Source organism: Rattus norvegicus, chromosome 8 (assembly GCF_036323735.1).
Source record: "Rattus norvegicus strain BN/NHsdMcwi chromosome 8, GRCr8, whole genome shotgun sequence".
In the NCBI taxonomy this organism is placed as follows: Eukaryota; Metazoa; Chordata; class Mammalia; order Rodentia; family Muridae; genus Rattus; species Rattus norvegicus.
The window spans coordinates 8,815,109-8,837,491 of NC_086026.1; the positions used below are offsets into that span (position 1 = coordinate 8,815,109).

Genomic DNA, 22,383 nt, shown 5'->3' on the forward strand with positions numbered 1-22,383 from the left:
ATGATACCATGTAGTGTTGCTTTCTGTTGCTTGGGTTCCTGTGCTTGTCTTTCGCCATCAGATTATCCCTGGTGTTACTTTGTTCTGCTATTTCTGACAGTGGCTAGACTGTCCTATAAACCTGTGTGTCAGAAGTGCTGTAGACCTGTTTTCTTTCAGCCAGTTATGGGGACAGAGTGTTCTGCTTTCAGGCATGTAGTTTTTCCTGTCTACAGGTCTTCAGTTGTTCCTGTGGACCTGTGTCCTGAGTTCACCAGGCAGGTCACTTGGAGCAGAAAAGTTGGTCTTACCTGTGGTCCCGAGGCTGAAGTTTGCTCCTGAGGTGTTGCTTATGAACTCTGAGAGGGCAACAACCAGGAGGACCTGCATCGCCCTTTCTGGGAGCCCTAGTGCAACAGGGTTCCAGATGGCATTTGGTGTTTTCCTCTGGAGTCAGAAATGTGGGGAAAGGGTAATCTCTTTTGGCTTCCCAGGCCTGTCTGCCTCTCTGAAGGTTTAGCCTCCCTCCCACAGGATTTGGGTGCAGAGAACTGTTAATCCAGTCCCTTCAGGTTCTGGCTGTGTCTTTGGCCCCGGGGAACTGCAACTCCAGTCCCCTTATCTATCAGTTTCTAGAGGCCATATACAGTTTCCACTTGGGCCAGGGTTGTGGTCAGGGGTGGGCAGTATTGGTGGTCTCTTCTGCTCTGGAGACTCAGGAGTGCCTACCTTTCTGCGTGGGGAGCTCTCTCCCCCACAGGGTTTGGGAGCAGTGAGGTGTGGGTGGGGATCAGCGAGGTTGGGCTCAGACATTTTTCTTGATCTTTAAATAAGCATATAACTCTTTTACAGCTGACCATTTGGGACCGGATTTATATATTGGTCTTGTTCCTCATACTCAAAGCTTGAAAAGAGTTATTTCAGCCTTGACCATATATAAGAGAAAGCTGGGTTTCTCCAGACAAGATGAGTAGGAAGTTGTAGTGGTTACATACACTCACTGGTATTTTCACCAAAGTTTCCCAAAGGTTGACAGACAGTTGAGAAGCACGACTGTAGAATTTGTAGTTTCGTATACTAAGTAATCTCTTAGTTTTCACCTCTGATAGATAATGTTATCAGGTTCAAATAAATAAAATAGTTATCTATGGGTAATTCTTTAAACCCATCCTGTTGTTTTTATTATGTCTACGCCTTACGATTATGCATTGGGCAACAGAAATGAGGAGTTTGTTTAATTAAGATTATACATTTCTGTACAATGAAAAGTTACTTATATAATGCAAAAGTCATGAATATCAAGTAAAAGAATCACAGAATATAAATATGGCAAGGGATTTCTAAGAGTATCTAATAGAAAATAAGATTCATTTTGAAGCTTGCAATGCTGATGTAACTTATTGCCTATATAATCTTGTAGAATGTATCATTCCTTCCTTACCTTTCTTCATCTCTAAAAATGAGATGCACATGCCATTTCATCAACTAACAAGTCATTTATGCTGCCTGTGCATGTGTGCATGCATGCTTAGGCATGTGGACAAACATACACCCTGATGTTTCCTCCAGCTGATCCTTGCACCATCTGGCATGGTATCCTGAACAGGGACTCTGTGAGTCCTATCTGAAGGACTGTCTGCACATGCAACAGCCAGCTCCTGGGATCATTCCCTCTTACTGTCAATGCCTAGTATCTCTGGCTCTGTTTTGTCAGATTCACAACTGTTTATTTTGATCTTGTGAACTTTTACAAGCATAAAGTTTGGTGTGTGGAGTTAGGCATTACAGGAGAGGTGGAGTAATGCTTCTTACAAGTCTCGTGATGATGATGCCTCCTGCCACAAATTGGAAGCTTATGGGAATCCTCTGCCTGAGGTCCAGAAAATATGTTTGCCTTCTCTTTCCAACTCATTTCCTAGCAACATTTTTTTTATTTGGAATTGAAACAACTAGAGGCTACTATCCTTATATTATAAGGAAGCCGAGAAAAATCAAAACATTCTGAATGTATTTTCAAGATAGCAACCTCTCTCCAATCTCCCTTCTCATTCGTATTTTTCTAGATCTTTCAAAATAAACAGAGCACTAAACTCACTTGTTATACATTCATTGTGGCAAGAAAAGGAAGTTCATGAATGTTTCTTACTAGATGTAAGTATCTCTTCCACAGGTCTTATTTTAGCTATGCTCTTTCAGGATGTATCTATTTATAGATTTAACTTTAGCCATAACTTCAGTTTTTATGTTGAGAACTCCTTGAGTCACTATTTCCCTGAACTGACCAAAGGGAAATATTTATAAATTAGCTTACCATTTTCTTATTTTTCTTTTCTAGTAGCTTCTCATGATTATATAGCAGAGAAAGCTCTATTTATTTATTATCTGATTATGTGGTAACACCTTTGCAGCATATCACAATTATTGTTATATACACACACACACACAACACACACACACACACACACACACACACACACACACAAACACACACTTTTGTTCTCCAAGAGATTTTGGGACTGTGGAGTTTAAGAACATGTTTTTCTCTTTGGCACAAGCAATGACTGTCATTTATTATCAATTTACTATATGCTAGACATGTTGCTTTATTTCAGGTATTTCCCATAAAATATATGTACACATGAAAACTCTTATTTATTTATTTATTTTTAAAATTGGGCAGAGTTTTATTTTCTTTTTCAATTTAATAAATCCTTTTGATGACTGCACATGGGGTAATGCTGCTTGGTAGTTCAGAAAGATCACAGCAATGGTATTTTCCTGACAGTATTCAGTCTTCCATAGTCACTGAAATGACCTGTATGAGGTAACTGTCAAACCAGCAAGACTGCATTTATGCACCCATCATTTTCAGGATTGTTTGTGACTTGAGCATACTTTCTCCAAATAAGCTTGCCTCCTTGTGTCACAAGGCCCAGCTCTTTCACATTCACTTCAATAACTGTACCTTTGGTGATCACACCCAGGGTTGTCTATAATGGGGATGATGGATTCTTTTTCACACTGAGTATAGGCAGGTAAAAGATAACTTTCAGCTCAGGGTGTGTGACATGGTCTTTTTTGAAACATAGTCCAATTGGCCTAATGAACCTTTCGTATTTAGGTGTTTTGTTTTTTGTTTTTTTGTTTTTTTTTTTTTGTAAAATCATCACCAACAAAGCAGACTTTTGTAACCATTCTCTTCCATGCCTTCTTTTTTCTTTTTCTAATTCGAATAACTTTCAATACTTCTGTTCCTTCTTGGGAATGAACTTTGGGTAGAGGGACCTCCCATTTTCTCACCTTTCGTTTCTGCTTAATCATGTTGGAAAGTGCTTTTGCTCTCAACTGCCCTTCTCTGTCCAGCAGATAGGCAGGAACTGCTTCCTGTGGAGTCTTCTCATCATCTTTCTGCTTAGTGTTTCTCTTTTCATGTATCTTAATGGTGTTTTTCATTTGTATTTTCTCAGCATGGCACAGTTTATTGTAGAGCTTAACCTTCAGGCCAATCTTTTTTTTTTCTCCTTCTTTGAATGTTCATTGGCCTCCAGACATTTTTCATTTCTCTTTTTCTCATGGTAGTCCAAATGATATCCATATCGTTTACGGTACTATTCAATATATTCATTTTGTGGCATGATGACAGCCGTGGAGCAGCCATCTGCGACCTCCCATGTTCCAAAAAACTTGTAATTCCTGGGTGTCACTGGCCCAGAAGCCTAGTTCACTCAGGCCAGAATGGGAAAGGGTAGTGGAAAACTCTTATTTTATATGGTCTAATTAAACTGCTGAAGTAGATATAACTAATAAATCAGATTTTGATTTTGAAATGAGTTTGACATTAAAGTCAAAGTATAAAGTATAAAACATGTTTTTAAATTTGTTCTTAAAGGTAAAGGGAAGTAGGTTAGAGGATTGGGGACTTTCCCCATTTTCTATGCTGATTTGCATCATTAGCACATATGAACATTTAAGAATATTTAAGAGTGTTTTAAAATTTTTTCTCTCTGTCTCTGTCTCTGTCTCTGACTCTACCCCCCTCTCTCTTTCCCTGTGTGTGTGTGTGTGTGTGTGTGTGTGTGCGTGTGTGCGTGTGTGTATGGTATAGGCATATGTATGGAGGCCAGTAGTCAAAGTCAGTTGTTTTTCTTTAATACTCACTACTTTATTTATCTGAAACAGTGTTTGTCACTGTACCTGTACCTGTACCTTCTTAGTTCAGCTAATCTAGCTGACCAGTGACAAGCCTACTGTCTCTGTGTCTCCTGAGTAATTTAGGTGTGCTACCATGCATTGCGTCGTAAGCACTTTACCCAGTGAGTTGTTTCCTCATTGCACCACAGTAAAGACATGATGAAAAAGTAGTCTCCCTCATTAGAGATATATTTTTAGTCATTCATTTCATGCTACTTATTAAAGACAGAAAGATCATGAGACTATGTGAAAATATCTCTCACTGGTAACACATTAGGTTAAAGCCATAAAGTGAAATCTGAAAACAGAAATCAATCCATACTTCTCAGGCACTCTAAGGGGTCAGGATGGTGTTGAAGTTGTCCTTGACTCCATTTCAGAGATGTCTTCAAACCTGCCTGGTTCAGGGTTCAGGCCACTACTATGTACCCATTAACTGCTCTTAAGAAAGAGCAAGTGGGTAACTATTTATCAAGCTGAAGTATTTCTGGTTGTCTCCAAGAATGATTTCTTCCAATATGTTTGTAAACTGAAAGACTAACTTTTAGCAACTGTAGAGGTAAATCATTCACACAAGAGCAAAAGTCAGCTTTTTAATCAGCACAAACATTTTCCAAAAAATTTACCTTTAAATGATGTAAAAAATTCTAGTGTAGGGAAAAGTTGTCTTTTTGGACAAATGAGATCATTCTCATAGTTGCAGGCTCTGTGCCAGAAACCTCTCAGGGGCCTTGGATGTGAGAACATCTTTTCTTTATCACTAAAGGAGCCCTGTCTATTCCACTCTTTAGATTTCTCAAAGTGCTTCATGATTACTTGATTCCAGAGTATATTTTCTTTCTTAGGTATATTCTATTTATTCTGTAATATTCTCTGTAATAGTTTGATATCTCCTTTATCTTTCAACTTAATGTAAATGAAACAATCTATGAAGAAGAGGAGGCAGAAGGATTGTTAAGACCCAGGGATGACAGATGACTTTAAGGAAAAAGTGCTTTTCAACTACAACAGAGCTGAAACACAAATCAATTCACAGAAATTGTGAAAGTATACATTACATAGGCCCTGCAGAGGTTTAAGACAAACAAAATCCCATCAGAGAAGGGGAAGTAGGCCCAATGTCTCACTTTGAATTCATAGCGTATGTTTTTTTTTTTCTAACATTGTCTCATGCCTTGGCTTTATCTAGGTAAAGACTATGTGCAAAGCCTTAAATTTCTACAATGGAATGATACTCTGACCTAGCCATATATACTCTTGTATGTCATAGTGTGTACCCCTGTTTTATTTTATTACATAAACTCAGTTCTGGCTTTAAAGCAAACATTCCCAACAAAGGGAGGTGTAAAAGAATTGAACGAAGATCACCAAAGTTATCCTGTATGTTTTATACAGAACTAATGTGGCTTGGGTTGAAGTAAAAGTTAACAGAGATCTCTTGTGTCTGCTTTAATTTACATGCTCTTTTTTGTCTATTTTTTTTAATGTTTTGTGTTTAATTTTTAAAAAATTTGATATTTTATTTATTTACAAAAGTTATCTCCTTTCCCAGTTTCCCCTCTGTGAACCCTTTATCCCATCTTCCTTTAACCTGCTTCTATGAGGGTAAGTTATATGCTTTTAAGATTCAATTTGAAGAATTAGAAACAAGCACTAGTCAACCCTTTCTTAGGCAACCAGCTTGGCACTAGATCTTTCTACAGATGACCTTTGAGAGATACTAGTTTTGTAGAATTCATTAGTAGTGGTCCCTGGCATTACCAAATTGTAGTGGTACTTGCATATAGAAGAACATATGTTATTGCCATATTTCTTAAATTTATCCTTGGTATAATGGATCAGCATTTTGCTAAATATATAATGGCTTTATTTCTGTTGGACAATAGAGAAGAGAAATATTTTGAGAATTATTGTCAACAGAAATTGTTTGAGAATTTCATATAATATTTGATCAAATCTCCTCTTTACCATGTAATATTTTTCCATTTATCTCCTCACTTCTTCCATGGCATTATATACCTACAACAAACAAACAAACAACAAACAAACATAAAATAAAAACCAAAAAACTTCACTAAGTTCACTAAAGTCTCCTTCCTATATATATAATGGATGTTATGGAATCATCTACTGGAACATTGTTAGAGTCTCAGGAGCCACATCCCTGAAGAAAACTGGTTATTTTTCTCGACCAGCAGCCATCAGTTGCCAATAACTCCTCAGGTAGGGGTAGAACTTCATGAATTCCACACAGTATATGCTGGGGGTGGTTGGATGGCTTAATCTGTTGTAGATTTTGTGTAGGTAATCACACCTGCTTTATGTTCATATATGTACAACAGCTCTGTCATGACTGCCATATTCCTTCTTCCACTACTATCTCTGAGTCTTTGTGTTGGCGGTATGATACCAAGGGCTCATTTAGAGCTGATCATGCCCTCACCAGTCTATTTTCTATAGGTTTCTGTCTTAATAATATACTGAAACCTCTTCTGATACCTGAACGATACATAATCTATGGGTATAAATGTTAGAATTTAGGGGGGGATACTTTTGTTTTAAAGATTCACTCTTTTGCCATTGAGAATTTAATTATTATAACATCCTAATAAAATTAATGTTCTGAGATATTAGTACCCAATTCACTTGTATACATGGATTTTCAAAATTTGGAGCACTACTGTTTAAATAAATTTGTCAATAATTCCTCGATCTAGAATAAATAATGTTAGAATTAATAATGTATCTGAACCTGCCATGGGAGGGAAAATTACATAGTTCATTGATGAGTTACAAACTTCTCTTTTGAAGACATGAGGGAGAAATCCAAAGCACTAGAGGCCTGTTCATGAGACATGAGAACAATCTTCTATTTGATATTTCTTGAGTCACACAGGAAGTTAGGCTGACATGACCCATTAGGACTCTGGGTGACTGCTTCCCATATTATTCCAGCCATCCTATGACTATTTCTAAACAAACATTAATACAAAAAAGAACATTGAGTTTAAAATATATAATTATAGAGTTGAAAGTTTTAACTCAATTTACTGTTACTTCCAGACTACCTTTGAAAGTCTCCTTACAACAGGAAAGAACAAATAAAGGTGTGAATTTTCAGCTAGTTACTATCTCACAGAGATTATAGAAGGTACCTGGGAAGGAATGCAAGTCACATTCCAGTAGTCCCTTTTCCATTGCTCCCAAACCTTCCACTGGAGCCACTGAGTATTTTATTTAGTACCCATTAATAGCTCATCAAAAGAATTGAATACAGGGCAGAAAAGACCATTGTATTCAACATTGGGAAACTGGGCGATTTCTGACTGGCTCATTTAGTACCTCTTGGGAATACACATGACCAGATGGTAAATGCATTAATACTGTAAAGTTACAACATTTATGAAATTAATCTGCTTGTCCTTAGATTGGAAACTATACTGATGAACTGATAATGTATCTTCATTCTTGTTATCCTGTAGCCTCAGACGATACACATGACTCTCAAGAGGACATTGCAGTATTATGAACATCAAGTTATTGGGTGAGTAAAAATGTATTTTAGCTCTTGATGAAAAAATTCAAAATGATTTATCAAATGCAGCTCTTGAGCTAGTAAGTTAGTGTGATCCTAAAGTTAACTTTATAGTGTCTGTTTGTTAACATGTAGGCTAGGACTAATAAGAGTACTTTACAGTGAAAAAAATACTTCAGTTTATTTGTGTTTTCTGCATTTAAATGGAAAATAAATTTCTTTTTTTTGTTTTCCTCACATTTTCCTCCTTTCTTATGTTATTTTTCATTTGTAAGACTGAATCTTATAATTTTGTTTTGCTACTACCAATGGATTATTGGTACCAAATAGAGGTTTGAACAGGGTTTTGAATCTTTACATAGAGTTTGGATGCAATCAACTTTAAGGATATATCTTGTTTTAGCCAGGGCCACATGCTTCATGTTTTCTCTGCTAGCACCCATTTCTTAAAAATGGTTTTGGAAATTATGTGTATTAATAATGCTTCATAACAAAAAGTAAGAAATAGAGACCTTGTACAGAGATATTTTAATAAAATGTGTTGGTTATGTTAATAACCCAAAATAGATGTCATGATTAAGTGATATTTCAGTGAAAGAAATTTTCAGTAAGAAAACTCCAAATAAATAGGCCTAAACTCACTTTTAATTACCCGTAGTAAAAAGCAGTTTGGCAAATAACAAAAGAAATTTACTTTTGGGAGTAATCTAGCCTGTCATATTAAATCAACTAACACTAGAAACAATGGATATTGTCACTGTACCTTGTTAGTAGTTTCTTTGTGTGGGAAAGGTTTGGCTTATAAAAATTCAAATATTTTTAAACCTTGAAATATTATTTGGGATCATTTTACATTATGGGGATAATTATAACCCACATTTTGGAGTATTAGGATATAATATGATTAAAATAAAACAGAAGGACAGAAGAATACAAAGTAATCTCACTGCTTCACATAATGCCATGTACTTTAAAGCACTTGATTATTATGTTGATTGTCACTCAGTGGCAATTACTTCGAAACATTGACGCATTAAATCTCAGAAGTTCAGTGCTAAAAAATATATTTAAGCTTATTAGATGGCTTTTGGTGCTTTAGTGGCCATTAGTGTTTTAAAATAGTTTATCTTAATGGAGCAAGAGAATGCCAAGTGAACCTTCCCTTGTACATTTTAAAATAAGAGCAATTACCCATTAAAGTTGTTACCTTCCAAGTATACTCTGTGGCTAAACTCAATACATGTACCTAAGCAATTTGTAAATTATACTATATAATTGTATATTTTTATAATTATTTCAAATATTTTTTATGATAATGCTAGTGAATAAAATCAAAGTATTGTTTTTTTGAAATTGTAAGTGCCAGGTTTTGTTTTGAAATCAAGTAATTGTTAAAATGCTCTTATTTACAAACCAATTGCATTGCTATAGGGACAAATTGGGAGAGGGACTCTTACATATCCATCAAAATAAATAATTAACCTCACTGTGATAATGAGTAGAGTAGCCTTTGGTCATTTGTGGGATGAAGTTCTCTTTTATCTTACTGCCATAATTCTCCTCAGTATGTATGTTGACATGGACTGAGATAATTCCTTTCCTGTTTATTAAATTATCTTTCCTGAGTTCTCGTTATTCTGTCCAACACCATATAAGAATTATGGATAATCTGTCTATAACAAGGTGTCCTGATGTTGTACTTGATTAAAATAGACCATCAACCTGTTTTCTTGAATGATGATTAGGATATGGACCACCAATGGCTCCATTTGCCTGATGCTGATGGAGACTAAGAAGCTAGTTGGCTACAGTCTCATTGAGTTTACCTTTCTTGACTTTGTCTTCCCCTTTCCCTACTTCTCATTCTATAGCTTCCTTTTCCAACTTTCTTATTTGACTTTAAGTCTGTCTGTTCTGTATTTCTCTTTACAAAACTGAAAAAAAAACAGGAAAGTTAATATAATTAACACTGGGATTAATGTCTTCACACCTATGTGCTGCTCCTCCTCACAAAATAGTTTATTTCTAACTGTGGAAATTGATGTATTTCATTTAAGAGAATTTTAACCAATGGCAAATAAGCACCACAAAGCATTATTTTCCATAATTTTGGAGACATATTCCTATCAAGAAAACACTTTTCCTACTTTCTGAAAATTACACTACTCAGAGGAAAATCTTGTAGTAATTTGGAAACTATAGATTGAGAATCTAAACCAGCAGAGATGACAGAGTGCATGTATGGGTTCTTTTTAATTTCTTAATATGGTCTCAACCTCTGGCTTACCAATTTCCACTCTGCTTTCCTTAAAACTGTATTTTTTATCTGTTTTACATATCAATATCAAAGGTAGCATATTACACTCCTTGAGTTCTTATAAATGTTGCCAATAGAAACTTGTGGAGGCTTTTTGCAGCCAACAAAATCCTAGGATTGGACTCAAAGAGCATCTGTTCAAAGGATCACAAAGAGGATGGAACTTCTTGTTGTAGAGTCATATAACCTCTCTGCCAGAGGCTCTTCATCTTAACACAATTATTCTATAGTTTAATTTATTTAATTTAATTTATTTAGGAACAATTTTTATTGGAAAAATGAATGCTAAAATAATATATTCGTTCTATGTGATAAATCTCTCCCTCTCTACTGTTGTGGTCATCATCATCGACATCATTATTATAATCATCATCGTCACCATATCATCATCATCATCATCATCATCATCATCATCATCATTATCATGATCTCTTACTGAGAGATTTTGACCTACTTTTCTGGCTTCTGCTCATTGTTACCTAGTCCTGAATTTTTTTTTCAGAGTGTTTGTAGTGCTTTTTTTTTTTTTTTATTAACTTGAGTATTTCTTATATACATTTCGAGTGTTATTCCCTTTCCCGGGCAAACATCCCCCTTCCCCTCCCCTTCCTTATGGGTGTTCCCCTCCCAACCCTCCCCCCATTGCCGCCCTCCCTCCCACACTCTAGTTCATTGGGGGTTCAGTCCTTAGCAGGACCCCCGGCTTCCCGTTCAACTGGTGCTCTTACTAGGATATTCATTGCTACCTATGAGGTCAGAGTCCAGGGTCAGTCCATGTATAGTCTTTAGGTAGTGGCTTAGTCCCTGGAAGCTCTGGTTTCTTGGCATTGTTGTACATATGGGGTCTAGAGCCCCTTCAAACTCTTCCAGTTCTTTCTCTGATTCCTTCAACGGGGGTCCTATTCTCAGTTCAGTGGTTTGCTGCTGGCATTCGCCTCTATATTTGCTGTATTCTGGCTGTGTCTCTCAGGAGCGATCTACATCCGGCTCCTGTCGGTCTGCACTTCTTTGCTTCGTCCATCTTGTCTAATTGGGTGGCTGTATATGTATGGGCCACATGTGGGGCAGGCCCTGAATGGGTGTTCCCTCAGTCTCTGTTTTAATCTTTGCCTCTCCCTTCCCTGCCAAGGGTATTCTTTTTCCTCATTTAAAGAAGGAGTGAAGCATTCACATTTTGATCATCCGTCTTGAGTTTCGTTTGTTCTAGGGATCTAGGGTAATTCAAGCATTTGGGCTAATAGCCACTTATCAATGAGTGCATACCATGTATGTCTTTCTGTGATTGGGTTAGCTCACTCAGGATGATATTTTCCAGTACCAACCATTTGCCTACGAATTTCATAAACTCGTTGTTTTTGATAGCTGAGTAATATTCCATTGTGTAGATGTACCACATTTTCTGTATCCATTCCTCTGTTGAAGGGCATCTGGGTTCTTTCCAGTTTCTGCCTATTATAAATAAGGCTGCGATGAACATAGTGGAGCACGTGTCTCTTTTATATGTTGAGGCATCTTTTGGGTATATGCCCAAGAGAGGTATAGCTGGATCCTCAGGCAGTTCAATGTCCAATTTTCTGAGGACCTCCAGACTGATTTCCAGAATGGTTGTACCAGTCTGCAATCCCACCAACAATGGAGGAGTGTTCCTCTTTCTCCACAAACTCGCCAGCATCTGCTGTCACCTGAGTTTTTGATCTTAGCCATTCTCACTGGTGTGAGGTGAAATCTCAGGGTTGTTTTGATTTGCATTTCCCTTATGACTAAAGATGCTGAACATTTCTTTAGGTCTTTCGGCATTCCTCAGCTGTGAAATCTTTGTTTAGCTCTGAACCCCATTTTTTAATAGGGTTATTTGTATCCCTGCGGTCTAACTTCTTTCCATCTTCTGAGGTCTTCTTCAATTTCTTTCCTCAGTGTCTTGAAGTTCTTATTGTACAAATATTTTACTTGCTTGGTTAAAGTCACACCGAGGTACTTTATATTATTTGGGTCTATTATGAAGGATGTCGTTTCCCTAATTTCTTTCTCGGCTTGTTTCTCTTTTGTGTAGAGGAAGGAAACTGATTTATTTGAGTTAATTTTATACCCAGCCACTTTGCTGAAGTTGTTTATCAGCTTTAGTAGTTCTCTGGTGGAACATTTGGGATCACTTAAATATACTATCATATCATCTCCAAATAGTGATATTTTGACCTCTTCTTTTCCGATCTGTATCCCCTTGACCTCCTTTTGTTGTTTGATTGCTCTGGATAGAACTTCAAGAACTATATTGTATAAGTAGGGAGAGAGTGGGCAGCCTTGTCTAGTCCCTGATTTTAGTGGGATTGCTTCAAGTTTCTCTCCATTTAGTTTAATGTTAGCAACTGGTTTGCTGTATATGGCTTTTACTATGTTTAGGTATGGACCTTGAATTCCTATTCTTTCCAGGACTTTTATCATGAAGGGGTGTTGAATTTTGTCAAATGCTTTCTCAGCATCTAATGAAATGATCATGTGGTTTTTTTCTTTCAGTTTGTTTATATAATGGATCACGTTGATGGTTTTCCGTATATTAAACCATCCCTGCATGCCTGGGATGAAGCCTACTTGGTCATGGTGGATGATTGTTTTGATGTGCTCTTGAATTCGTTTCGCCAGAATTTTATTGTGTATTTTTGCGTAGATATTCCTAAGGGAAATTGGTCTGAAGTTCTCTTTCATTGTTGTGTCTTTGTGTGTTTTAGGTATAAGAGTAATTGTGGCTTTGTAGAAGGTATTCAGTAGTGATCCATCTGTTTCAATTTTGTGGAATAGTTTGGATAATATTGGTATGAGGTCTTCTATGAAGGTTTGATAGAATTCTGCACTAAACCCGTCTGGACCTGGGCTCTTTTTGGTTGGGAGACCTTTAATGACTGCTTCTATTTCCTTAGGAGTTATGGGGTGGTTTAACTGGTTTATCTGTTCCTGATTTAACTTCGGTACCTGGTATCTGTCTAGGAAATTGTCCATTTCCAGTAGATTTTCAAGTTTTGTTTTATATAGGCTTTTATAGTAAGATCTGATGATTTTTTGAATTTCCTCTGAATCTGTAGTTATGTCTCCCTTTTCATTTCTGATTTTGTTAATTTGGATGCACTGTCTGTGTCCTCTCCTTAGTCTGGCTAAGGGTTTATCTATCTTGTTGATTTTCTCAAAGAACCAACTTTTGGTTCTGTTGATTCTTCCTATGGTCCTTTTTGTTTCTGCTTGGTTGATTTCAGCTCTGAGTTTGATTATTTCCTGCCTTCTACTCCTCCTGGTTGTATTTGCTTCTTTTTGTTCTAGACCTTTTAGGTGTGCTGTCAAGCTGCTGACATATGCTCTTTCCTGTTTCTTTCTGCAGGCACTCAGCGCTATGAGTTTTCCTCTTAGCACAGCTTTCATTGTGTCCCATAAGTTTTGGTATGTTGTACCTTCATTTTCACTAAATTCTAAAAAGTTTTTAATTTCTTTCTTTATTTCTTCCTTGACCAGGCTATCATTGAGTAGAGCATTGTTCAATTTCCACGTATAAGTGGGCATTCTTCCTTGATTGTTATTGAAGACCAGTTTTAGTCCATGGTGGTCCGATAGCACGCATGGGATTATTTCTATCTTTCTGTACCTGTTGAGGCCCGTTTTTTGACCAATTATATGGTCAATTTTGGAGAAAGTACCATGAGGAGCTGAGAAGAAGGTATATCCTTTTGCTTTAGGATAGAATATTCTATAAATATCCGTTAAGTCCATTTGGCTCATGACTTCTCTTAGTCTGTCTACATCTCTGTTTAATTTCTGTTTCCATGATCTGTCCATTGATAAGAGTGGGGTGTTGAAATCTCCCACTATTATTGTGTGAGGTGCAATGTGTGTTTTGAGCTTTAGTAAGGTTTCTTTTTCGTATGTAGGTGCCCTTGTATTTGGGGCGTAGATATTTAGGATTGAGAGATTATCTTGGTGGATTTTTCCTTTGATGAATATGAAGTGTCCTTCCTTATCTTTTTTGATGTCTTTTAGTTGAAAATTGATTTTATTTGATATTAGAATGGCTACTCCAGCTTGCTTCTTCTGACCATTTGCTTGGAAAGTTGTTTTCCAGCCTTTCACTCTGAGGTAGTGTCTGTCTTTGTCTCTGAGGTGTGTTTCCTGTAGGCAGCAGAATGCAGGGTCCTCGTTGCGTATTCAGTTTGTTAATCTATTTCTTTTTATTGTGGAGTTGAGGCCATTGATATTGAGAGATATTAAGGAATAGTGATTATTGCTTCCCGTTATATTCATATTTGGATGTGAGTTTATGTTTGTTTGCTTTCATTCTCTTTGTTTTGTTGCCAAGACGATTAGTTTCTTGCTTCTTCTAGGGTATAGCTTGCCTTCTTATCTTGGGCTTTACCATTTATTATCCTTTGTAGTGCTGGATTTGTAGAAAGATATTGTGTAAATTTGGTTTTGTCATGGAATATCTTGGTTTCTCCATCTATGTTAATTGAGAGTTTTGCAGGATACAGTAACCTGGGCTGGCATTTGTGTTCTCTTAGGGTCTGTATGACATCAGTCCAGGATCTTCTGGCCTTCATAGTTTCTGGCGAGAAGTCTGATAGGTCTGCCTTTATATGTTACTTGACCTTTTTCCCTTACTGCTTTTAATATTCTTTCTTTATTTTGTGTGTTTGGTGTTTTGACAATTATGTGACGGGAGGTGTTTCTTTTCTGGTCCAATCTATTTGGAGTTCTGTAGGCTTCTTGTATGTCTATGGGTATCTCTTTTTTTAGGTTAGGGAAGTTTTCTTCTATGATTTTGTTGAAGATATTTACTGGTGCTTTGAGCTGGGAGTCTTCACTCTCTTCTATACCTATTATCCTTAGGTTTGATGTTCTAATTGAGTCCTGGATTTCCTGTATGTTTTGGACCAGTAGCTTTTTCTGCTTTACATTAACTTTGACAGTTGAGTCAATGATTTCTATGGAATCTTCTGCTCCTGAGATTCTCTCTTCCATCTCTTGTATTCTGTTGGTGAAGCTTGTATCTACAGCTCCTTGTCTCTTCTTTTGGTTTTCTATATCCAGGGTTGTTTCCATGTGTTCTTTCTTGATTTCTTCTATTTCCATTTTTAATTCCTTCAACTGTTTGATTGTGTTTTCGTGGAATTCTTTCAGGGATTTTTGTGACTCCTCTCTATGGGCTTCTACTTGTTTATTTATGATTTCCTGGAATTCTTTCAGGGATTTCTGTGACTCCTCTCTATGGGCTTCTTCTTGTTTAATTATGTTTTCCTGGAATTCTTTCAGACATTTTTGTGATTCCTCTCTGTAGGCTTCTACTTGTTCTCTAAGGGAGTTCTTTATTTCTTTCTTGTAGTCCTCGAGCATCATGATCAAATATGATTTTGAAACTAAATCTTGCTTTTCTGGTGTGTTTGGATATTCCATGTTTGTTTTGGTGGGAGAATTGGGCTCCGATGATGCCATGTAGTCTTGGTTTCTGTTGCTTGGGTTCCTGCGCTTGCCTCTCGCCATCAGATTATCTCTAGTGTTACTTTGTTCTGCTATTTCTGACAGTGGCTAGACTGTCCTATAAGCCTGTGTGTCAGGAGTGCTGTAGACCTGTTTTCCTCTCTTTCAGTAAGTTATGGGGACAGAGTGTTCTGCTTTCGGGCGTGTAGTTTTTCCTCTCTACAGGTCTTCAGCTGTTCCTGTGGGCCTGTGTCTTGAGTTCACCATGCAGGTCACTTGCAGCAGAAAGTTGGTCTTACCTGTGGTCCTGAGGCTCAAGTTCGCTCGCGGGATGCTGCCCTCGGGCTCTCTGTGGCGGCAGCAACCAGGAAGATCTGCGCCACCCTTTCCGGGAGCTTCAGTGCTTCAGGGTTCCAGATGGCTTTTGGTGTTTTCCTCTGGCGTCCGAGATGTATGTGCAGAGAGCAGTCTCTTCTGGTTTCCCAGGCTTGTCTGCCTCTCTGAAGGTTCAGCTCTCCCTCCCACGGGATTTGGGTGCAGAGAACTTTTTATCCGGTCTGTTTCCTTCAGGTTCTGGTGGTGTCTCAGGCAGGGGTCCTGCCGCTCCTGGGCCCTCCCCCACGGGAGCCCAGAGGCCTTATACAGTTTCCTCTTGGGCCAGGGATGTGGGCAGGGGTGGGCAGTGTTGGTGGTCTCTTCAGCTGTGCAGCCTCAGGAGTGCCCACCTGACCAGGCGGTGAGGTCTCTTTCCCATGGCGTCTGGGAGCAGAGAGCTGCTGCAGTCCGGGATCCGGGGGTGTGGGACTTCTGGTAAACACAGGACGTGCCAGGTCCTAGTGGAATTCTGCCTCCATGTGTCCTGAGCTCACCAGGCAGCTTTCTTGCAGCAGAAAAGTTGGTCTTACCTGTGGTCCCGAGGCTGAAGTTCGCTTGTGGGGTGCTGCCCATGGGCTCTCTGCAGCGGCAGCAACCAGGAAGATATGCGCCGCCCCTTCCGGGAGCTTCAGTGCACCAGGGTTCCTGATGGCCTTTGGTGTTTTCCTCTGGCATCCAAGATGTATGTGCAGAGAGCAGTCTCTTCTGGTTTCCCAGGCTTGTCTGCCTCTCTGAAGGTTTAGCTCTCCCTCCCATGGGATTTGGGTGCAGAGAACTGTTTATCCGGTCTGTTTCCTTCAGGTTCCGGCGGTGTCTCAGGCAGGGGTCCTGCCGCTCCTGGGCCCTCCCCCACGGTAGCCCAGAGGCCTTATACAGTTTCCTCTTGGGCCAGGGATGTGGGCAGGGGTGGGCAGTGTAGGTGGTCTCTTCCGATGTGCAGCCTCAGGAGTGCCCACCTGACCAGGCGGTTGGGTCTCTCTCTCACGGGGTCTGGGAGCAGAGAGCTTCTGCAGGCCGGGATCCGTGGGTGTCTAGTCCTGAATTTTTATTATAAAAATTTATTTAAAATTACTTTAAGTCAGTGGTGCTTAAATATTAATTGGCATTAGGATTACCTTGTAACTACATATATTTATGTATGCATATACACCCCCCCACACATACAAACACTTACAAATGACAATGTATTAGTTTGACTTTTATAATTAGGAGCTGAACAGTTTCACAGTGATTGATCACACACTGGAGTGAAATCAATAGTGCCCAGTCAAGAAGCTGGAAGCTACATTATACAGAAAACAGTGAAGTGCCCAGTGTGAAGATAGAGGCCCAGAAGCCATCTTGAAGAATTTGTTGTGTAAATGTGGATTTAAAAGCTGATGAATATCATGTCCGTAGGCAATAACAACAAGAAAAGTTCATCTGTTTAAGAAGAGTTGAGCATGTAAGAATGTGCTAGCCTCTCTCTTTTGCTTTTGTACCATCTCAGATCCCTATCCTATTAGATAATGGCACTGATGCTCACGGTGACTGTTTTCTAATCAGTTCACTGACCCAGATGTTGCTCACTTCTGGAAGCATCTTCATAGACACACTCAATAATGACAAAGATTAACCCATATATATCTATATATCTATATCTATACCTATAAATCTATATCTATACCTATACCTATTCCTATATCTATATCTATATCTATATCTACATCTATATCTATATCTATATCTATGTCTATGTATATCTCTCTATATATATACACACACACACATATATATATATATATATATATATATATATATATATATCACCGAGTTGTTAATTTCTTAAATCTGATTACCATTTCTAACTAGTCATCAGGCCAATCTAATGCTGCTAATTCAGAGATTTCAATTGCAATAATTTCTATAAAACCTATAAGTGTTCATTAGAAGAGGTTAAAATCTGAATTCTCTGTCATCTGACTTCTACTTTTAAAATTCCATTGTCTTCTACCATTCTCTTTTCATCTCACTCCAATTTCTAGATTTCTCATGATGAGTCTCAGGGTTTGTAGTATTTTCTTGAATGTTCTCTTTGCAGAAGTCTACATACTATTTTTCTAAAAGGTCTTTCCTGATCACCCAACCTCAAGAATCTCCCCTCCTTTGACCTCAGTCTCCAAATCAGTCATTTTTATTATAGTATAACCTATAATTTCACAGTGATCTCCATTAGCTAATACTACCTTTTATTCATTTATCTTGCTTATTCTATATCCCTCTGTTTTTGTTAGTGGTTGAGAGTTATGAGGGTCTAAGTTTTAGAAAGATGGGGAGAAAGGGGATAAATAAATAAATTATAATCTAGAAGTATGTGAGTAGTAGCATAGTGAACTAAAAAGTTATGCATGGGAATGGTATAACCTGAGTGATTGAAATTAGTATCTCTGTCCATTATAAATGAAAATTTTATAGTGTTAATGATCCTCTATACGTATTAGCATGATTTTGCTTGCATAGCATTACATTTATGGTTAGTTTTCTATATCTGTGAGCTAGAATGACTTTATATAATAATCTGACTTTATATTTTACAAGACATATCTTGTTTGTATATACATTTTTGCTTCTATCCTCCAAAATATGGCTTCTGGGAGGATCATTATCTCATGGGTAGGGCAACTCCAGATAAACTCTTTTGTATGGGACTCTGCCTACTTTAAAATATCATAAAACAGTAACTTTCCATATGTTGTTTTAAATATCCTTAGTGCCAGTTATATTTCCACTATCTCCCTGATCTGTTATATACTCCAATCCCTCTCTTCACCTAAACTTCCCTTCTTACTTCATATCATTTTTCTACTCTCACTTTTTGCCCAGGCTGTTAGAAAGTTTACAACTTGTAGATGTGTGTTTGGCTTTTTCAAACATGCATAATATTAGTTATTCCCCTCCATATCCTGTCATTTGCCAAATCCTCTGATCCCTACTTAAAACTCTTTTCTCATTATTTCCCCCTTTTCTTTCAGAGAAGAAACAGTTGCCTCCATATATAATACTGTACTGTGACTGTTAATGGGACTGGCGGCTTATGACAGAATTATGTGTAAAGAGTCAGTTATTTTAAAGTTGGCTATACAGAAAGCATAGACTGTATGTACTTGTAGACATGAATGCATTTTCAAATGCTTTCAAAATTTTCTTTGTATGCTAATTTTATTTTCTTCTTAGTTATAGGGATGCAGAAAAGAATTTCCACAATATCTCTAATAGATGCTCCTCTGCAGACCATTCCAACAAAGAGGAAATTGAAGATGTCTCAGGAATTCTTCGGTGTACTGCAAATGTACTCGGTATATTAACTATATGTTTTTATATGATTAACAGAGATTATGAGGGGAAGGGAAAGTAAAGGAATGAGTGTTTCATTATTCTTATGTTTGGAGAAATTAGAGACCAAGATTTTGTCACTAAATATTTGATTTCACCCATGAAAATATTTGTGTGTGAATTACAAACAAGTTCTTTACTTGTAAACTCAAAAAAAAAAAAAAGCAAAAACAAATTGTTTCATTCCTGGGGAACATTTTCAAATATTTATATGATATTCGTGTTAGCCAGACAGAACATGCTCCTCTGGTGCTTACCTTAACCTGAACTGCATGATCTTCCATTCTACTCAAGGTTAAAATTTTCTTATTTCTTAGATGCCCTTGTTGTAGCATATCAGGGAGGCTTGTCATCTACTGGGGTGCCATAATTGGGTCTAGGCCTAAGGACTGTGTATCTTGAAGATGCCACTATTTACCTTCAGGATTTTGAATACTTCCAACATGGATAAATGTACTGTTATAAGTGGAACCATGCACTCTGTCCTTCAGTTGAAAAAAGTATGAAGGCCTTGGTATACAAGAGTAGTCTACATAGATGATATCACAGCTGTAATCTGTTTAGCCCTTATTTCTTACAGAAGTTATGTAATGCTTTATCATTTAATTTTATTTTGCTTACTTAATTTAAGTGATCAGAATTCCATTCTTTTTGGAATACCCATTCTTCTTTATGCGTCAGATAGGAATATAGAGCACATTGGAGGACCAACAATGGATTCATTGTTTGTTGCTTCTATCGATACCTTCCTGCATTGAAGATCTTGAAAACAGTTTCTTAACAAAGCCTGATTCTTTGCACTCCCAAAAGGTAGAGGAAAAGTTTTCACAAATAAGAAACCTCCCCAGTGGATGGTGCTAGATTGTGAGGGACACTTTTAATATATTTGATATCTCTACCAATCATCTATTGTTTATAATTATTGACTCTGACTTGCTATATAAAAAGGAGTTAATAAACTCATTCAAAACCAAAAAAAATTGTTTTCTTCTACTTAGTAACTAGTTGAGTCCATTTGTTGTCCATGATTTGCACATTGATTTCTTCTTTTCCTTTTTCAATTTATTAACTTGAGTATTTCTTTTTATCTTTTCTATCTTTATTAACATGAATATTTCTTATTTACATTTCGGTTGTTATTCCCCTTCCAGGTTTCCAGGCCAACAACCCCATAACCCCTTCCCCTCCATTTATATAAGGGCTTCCCCTTCCCATCCCTCCCACATTACCATCGACTGCCCAACAATCATGTTCACTGGGGGTTCAGTCTTGGCAGGACCAAGGGCTTCCCCTTCCACTGGTACTCTTACTAGGCTATTCATTGCTACCTATGAGGTTGGAAGCCAGGGTCAGTCCATGTATAGTCTTTGGGTAGTGGCTTAGTCCCTGGAAGCTCTGGTTGGTTGGCATTATTGTTCATATGGTGTCTTGAGCCCCTTCAAACTCTTCCAGACCTTTCTCTGATTCCTTCAACAGGGGTCCCGTTCTCAGTTCAGTGTTTTGCTGCTGGCGTTTGGCTGTATATGTATGGGCCACATGTGAGGCAGGCTCTGAATGGGTGTTCCTTTTTTCTCTGTTTTAATCTTTGCCTCCCTATTCGCTGCCAAGGGTATTCTTGTTACCCTTTTAAAGAAGGAGTGAAGCATTCATATTTTGGTTATCCTTCTTAAGTTTCATGTGTTCTGTGCATCTAGGGTAATTCAAGCATTTGGGCTAATAGCCACTTATAAATGAGTGCATACCATGTGTGTTTTTGTGTGATTGGGTTACCTCACTCGGGATGATATTTTCCAGTTCTATTCATTTGCTTACGAATTTCATAAAGTCATTGTTTTTTGAAAGCTATAATATTCCATTGTGTAGATGTACCACATTTTCTGTATCCATTTCTCTGTTAAAGGGCATCTGGCTTCTTTTGAGTTTCTGGCTATTATAAATAAGGCAGCTATGAACATAGTGGAGCACAAGTCATTGTTATATATTGGGGCATTTTTTAGGTATATGTCCAAGAGAGGTATAGCTGGGTCCTCAGATAGTTCAATGTCCAATTTTCTGAGGAACCTCCAGACAGATTTCGAGAATGTTTGTACCAGTCTGCAATCCCACCAAGATTGGAGGAGTGTTCTTCTTTCTCCACATCCTCGCCAGCATTTGCTGTCACCTGAGTTTTTGACCTTAGCTATTCTCACTGGTGTGAGGTGAATTCTCAGGGTTGATTTTGATTTGCATTTGCCTTATGAATAAAGATGTTGAACATTTCTTTAGGTGTTTCTAAGCCATTTGGCCTTGCTCAGCTGTTAATACTTCGTTTAGCTCTGAACTCCATTTTTTAGTAGGGTTATTTGTCTCCCTGCGGTCTAATTTCTTGATTTCTTTGTATATTTTGGATATAAGCCCTCTGTCAGTTGTAGGATTGGTAAAGATCTTTTCCGAATCTGTTGGTTGCCGTTTTGTCCTGACAACAGTGTCCTTTGCCTTACAGAAGCTTTGGAGTTTTATGAGATCCCATTTGTCAATTCTTGATCTTAGAGCATAAGCCATTGTTGTTTTGTTCAGGAAATTGTCTCTAGTGCCCATGTGTTCGAGATGCTTCCCCACTTTTCCTCTATTAGTTTGAGTGTATCTGGTTTATTGTGGAGGTCCTTGATCCACTTTGACTGAAGCTTTGTACAGGGTGATAAGCATGGATCGATTTGAATTCTTCGACATGTTGACCTCCAGTTGAATCAGCACCATTTGCTGAAATGCTATCTTTTTTCCCATTGGATGGTTTTAGCTCCTTTTTCAAAAATCAAGTGACCAAATATGTGTGGGTTCATTTCTGGGTCTTCAATTCTATTCCACTGCTCTCTCTGTCTGTCTTTGTAACAATAGCATGCAGTTTTTTATCACTATTGCTCTGTAATACTGCTTGAGTTCAGGGATAGTGATTCCCCCTGAAGTCCTTTTATTGTTGAGGATAGTTTTAGCTATCCTGTTTTTTTTTTATTCCAGATGAATTTGCAAATTGTTCTGTCTAACTCTCTGAAGAATTGGATTGGTATTTTCATGGGGATTGCATTGAATCTGTAGATCGCTTTTGGTAAAATGGCCATTTTTACTATATTAATCCTGCCAAACCATGAGCATGAGAGATCTGTCCATCTTCTGAGGTCTTCTTCAA

At 37.8% G+C, this 22,383-nt stretch overlaps 1 protein-coding gene and 1 pseudogene across 8 annotated transcripts in view; one reads left to right on the top strand and one right to left on the bottom strand.

Annotated features, from left to right (window-relative positions):
- Positions 1 to 22,383, top strand: part of Gucy1a2 (guanylate cyclase 1 soluble subunit alpha 2) — a 389,111-nt gene that overhangs the window by 29,897 nt on the left and 336,831 nt on the right. For 6 of the 8 annotated variants that reach the window (NM_023956.1, XM_039082127.2, XM_063266107.1 and 3 more), the window contains 2 exon segments: positions 7,653 to 7,714; positions 19,062 to 19,183. In NM_023956.1, coding sequence (NP_076446.1) covers positions 7,653 to 7,714; positions 19,062 to 19,183 — 184 coding nt within the window. 8 annotated transcript variants of the gene reach the window in all.
- Nsa2-ps14 (NSA2 ribosome biogenesis factor, pseudogene 14) lies at positions 3,089 to 3,614 on the bottom strand (annotated as a pseudogene).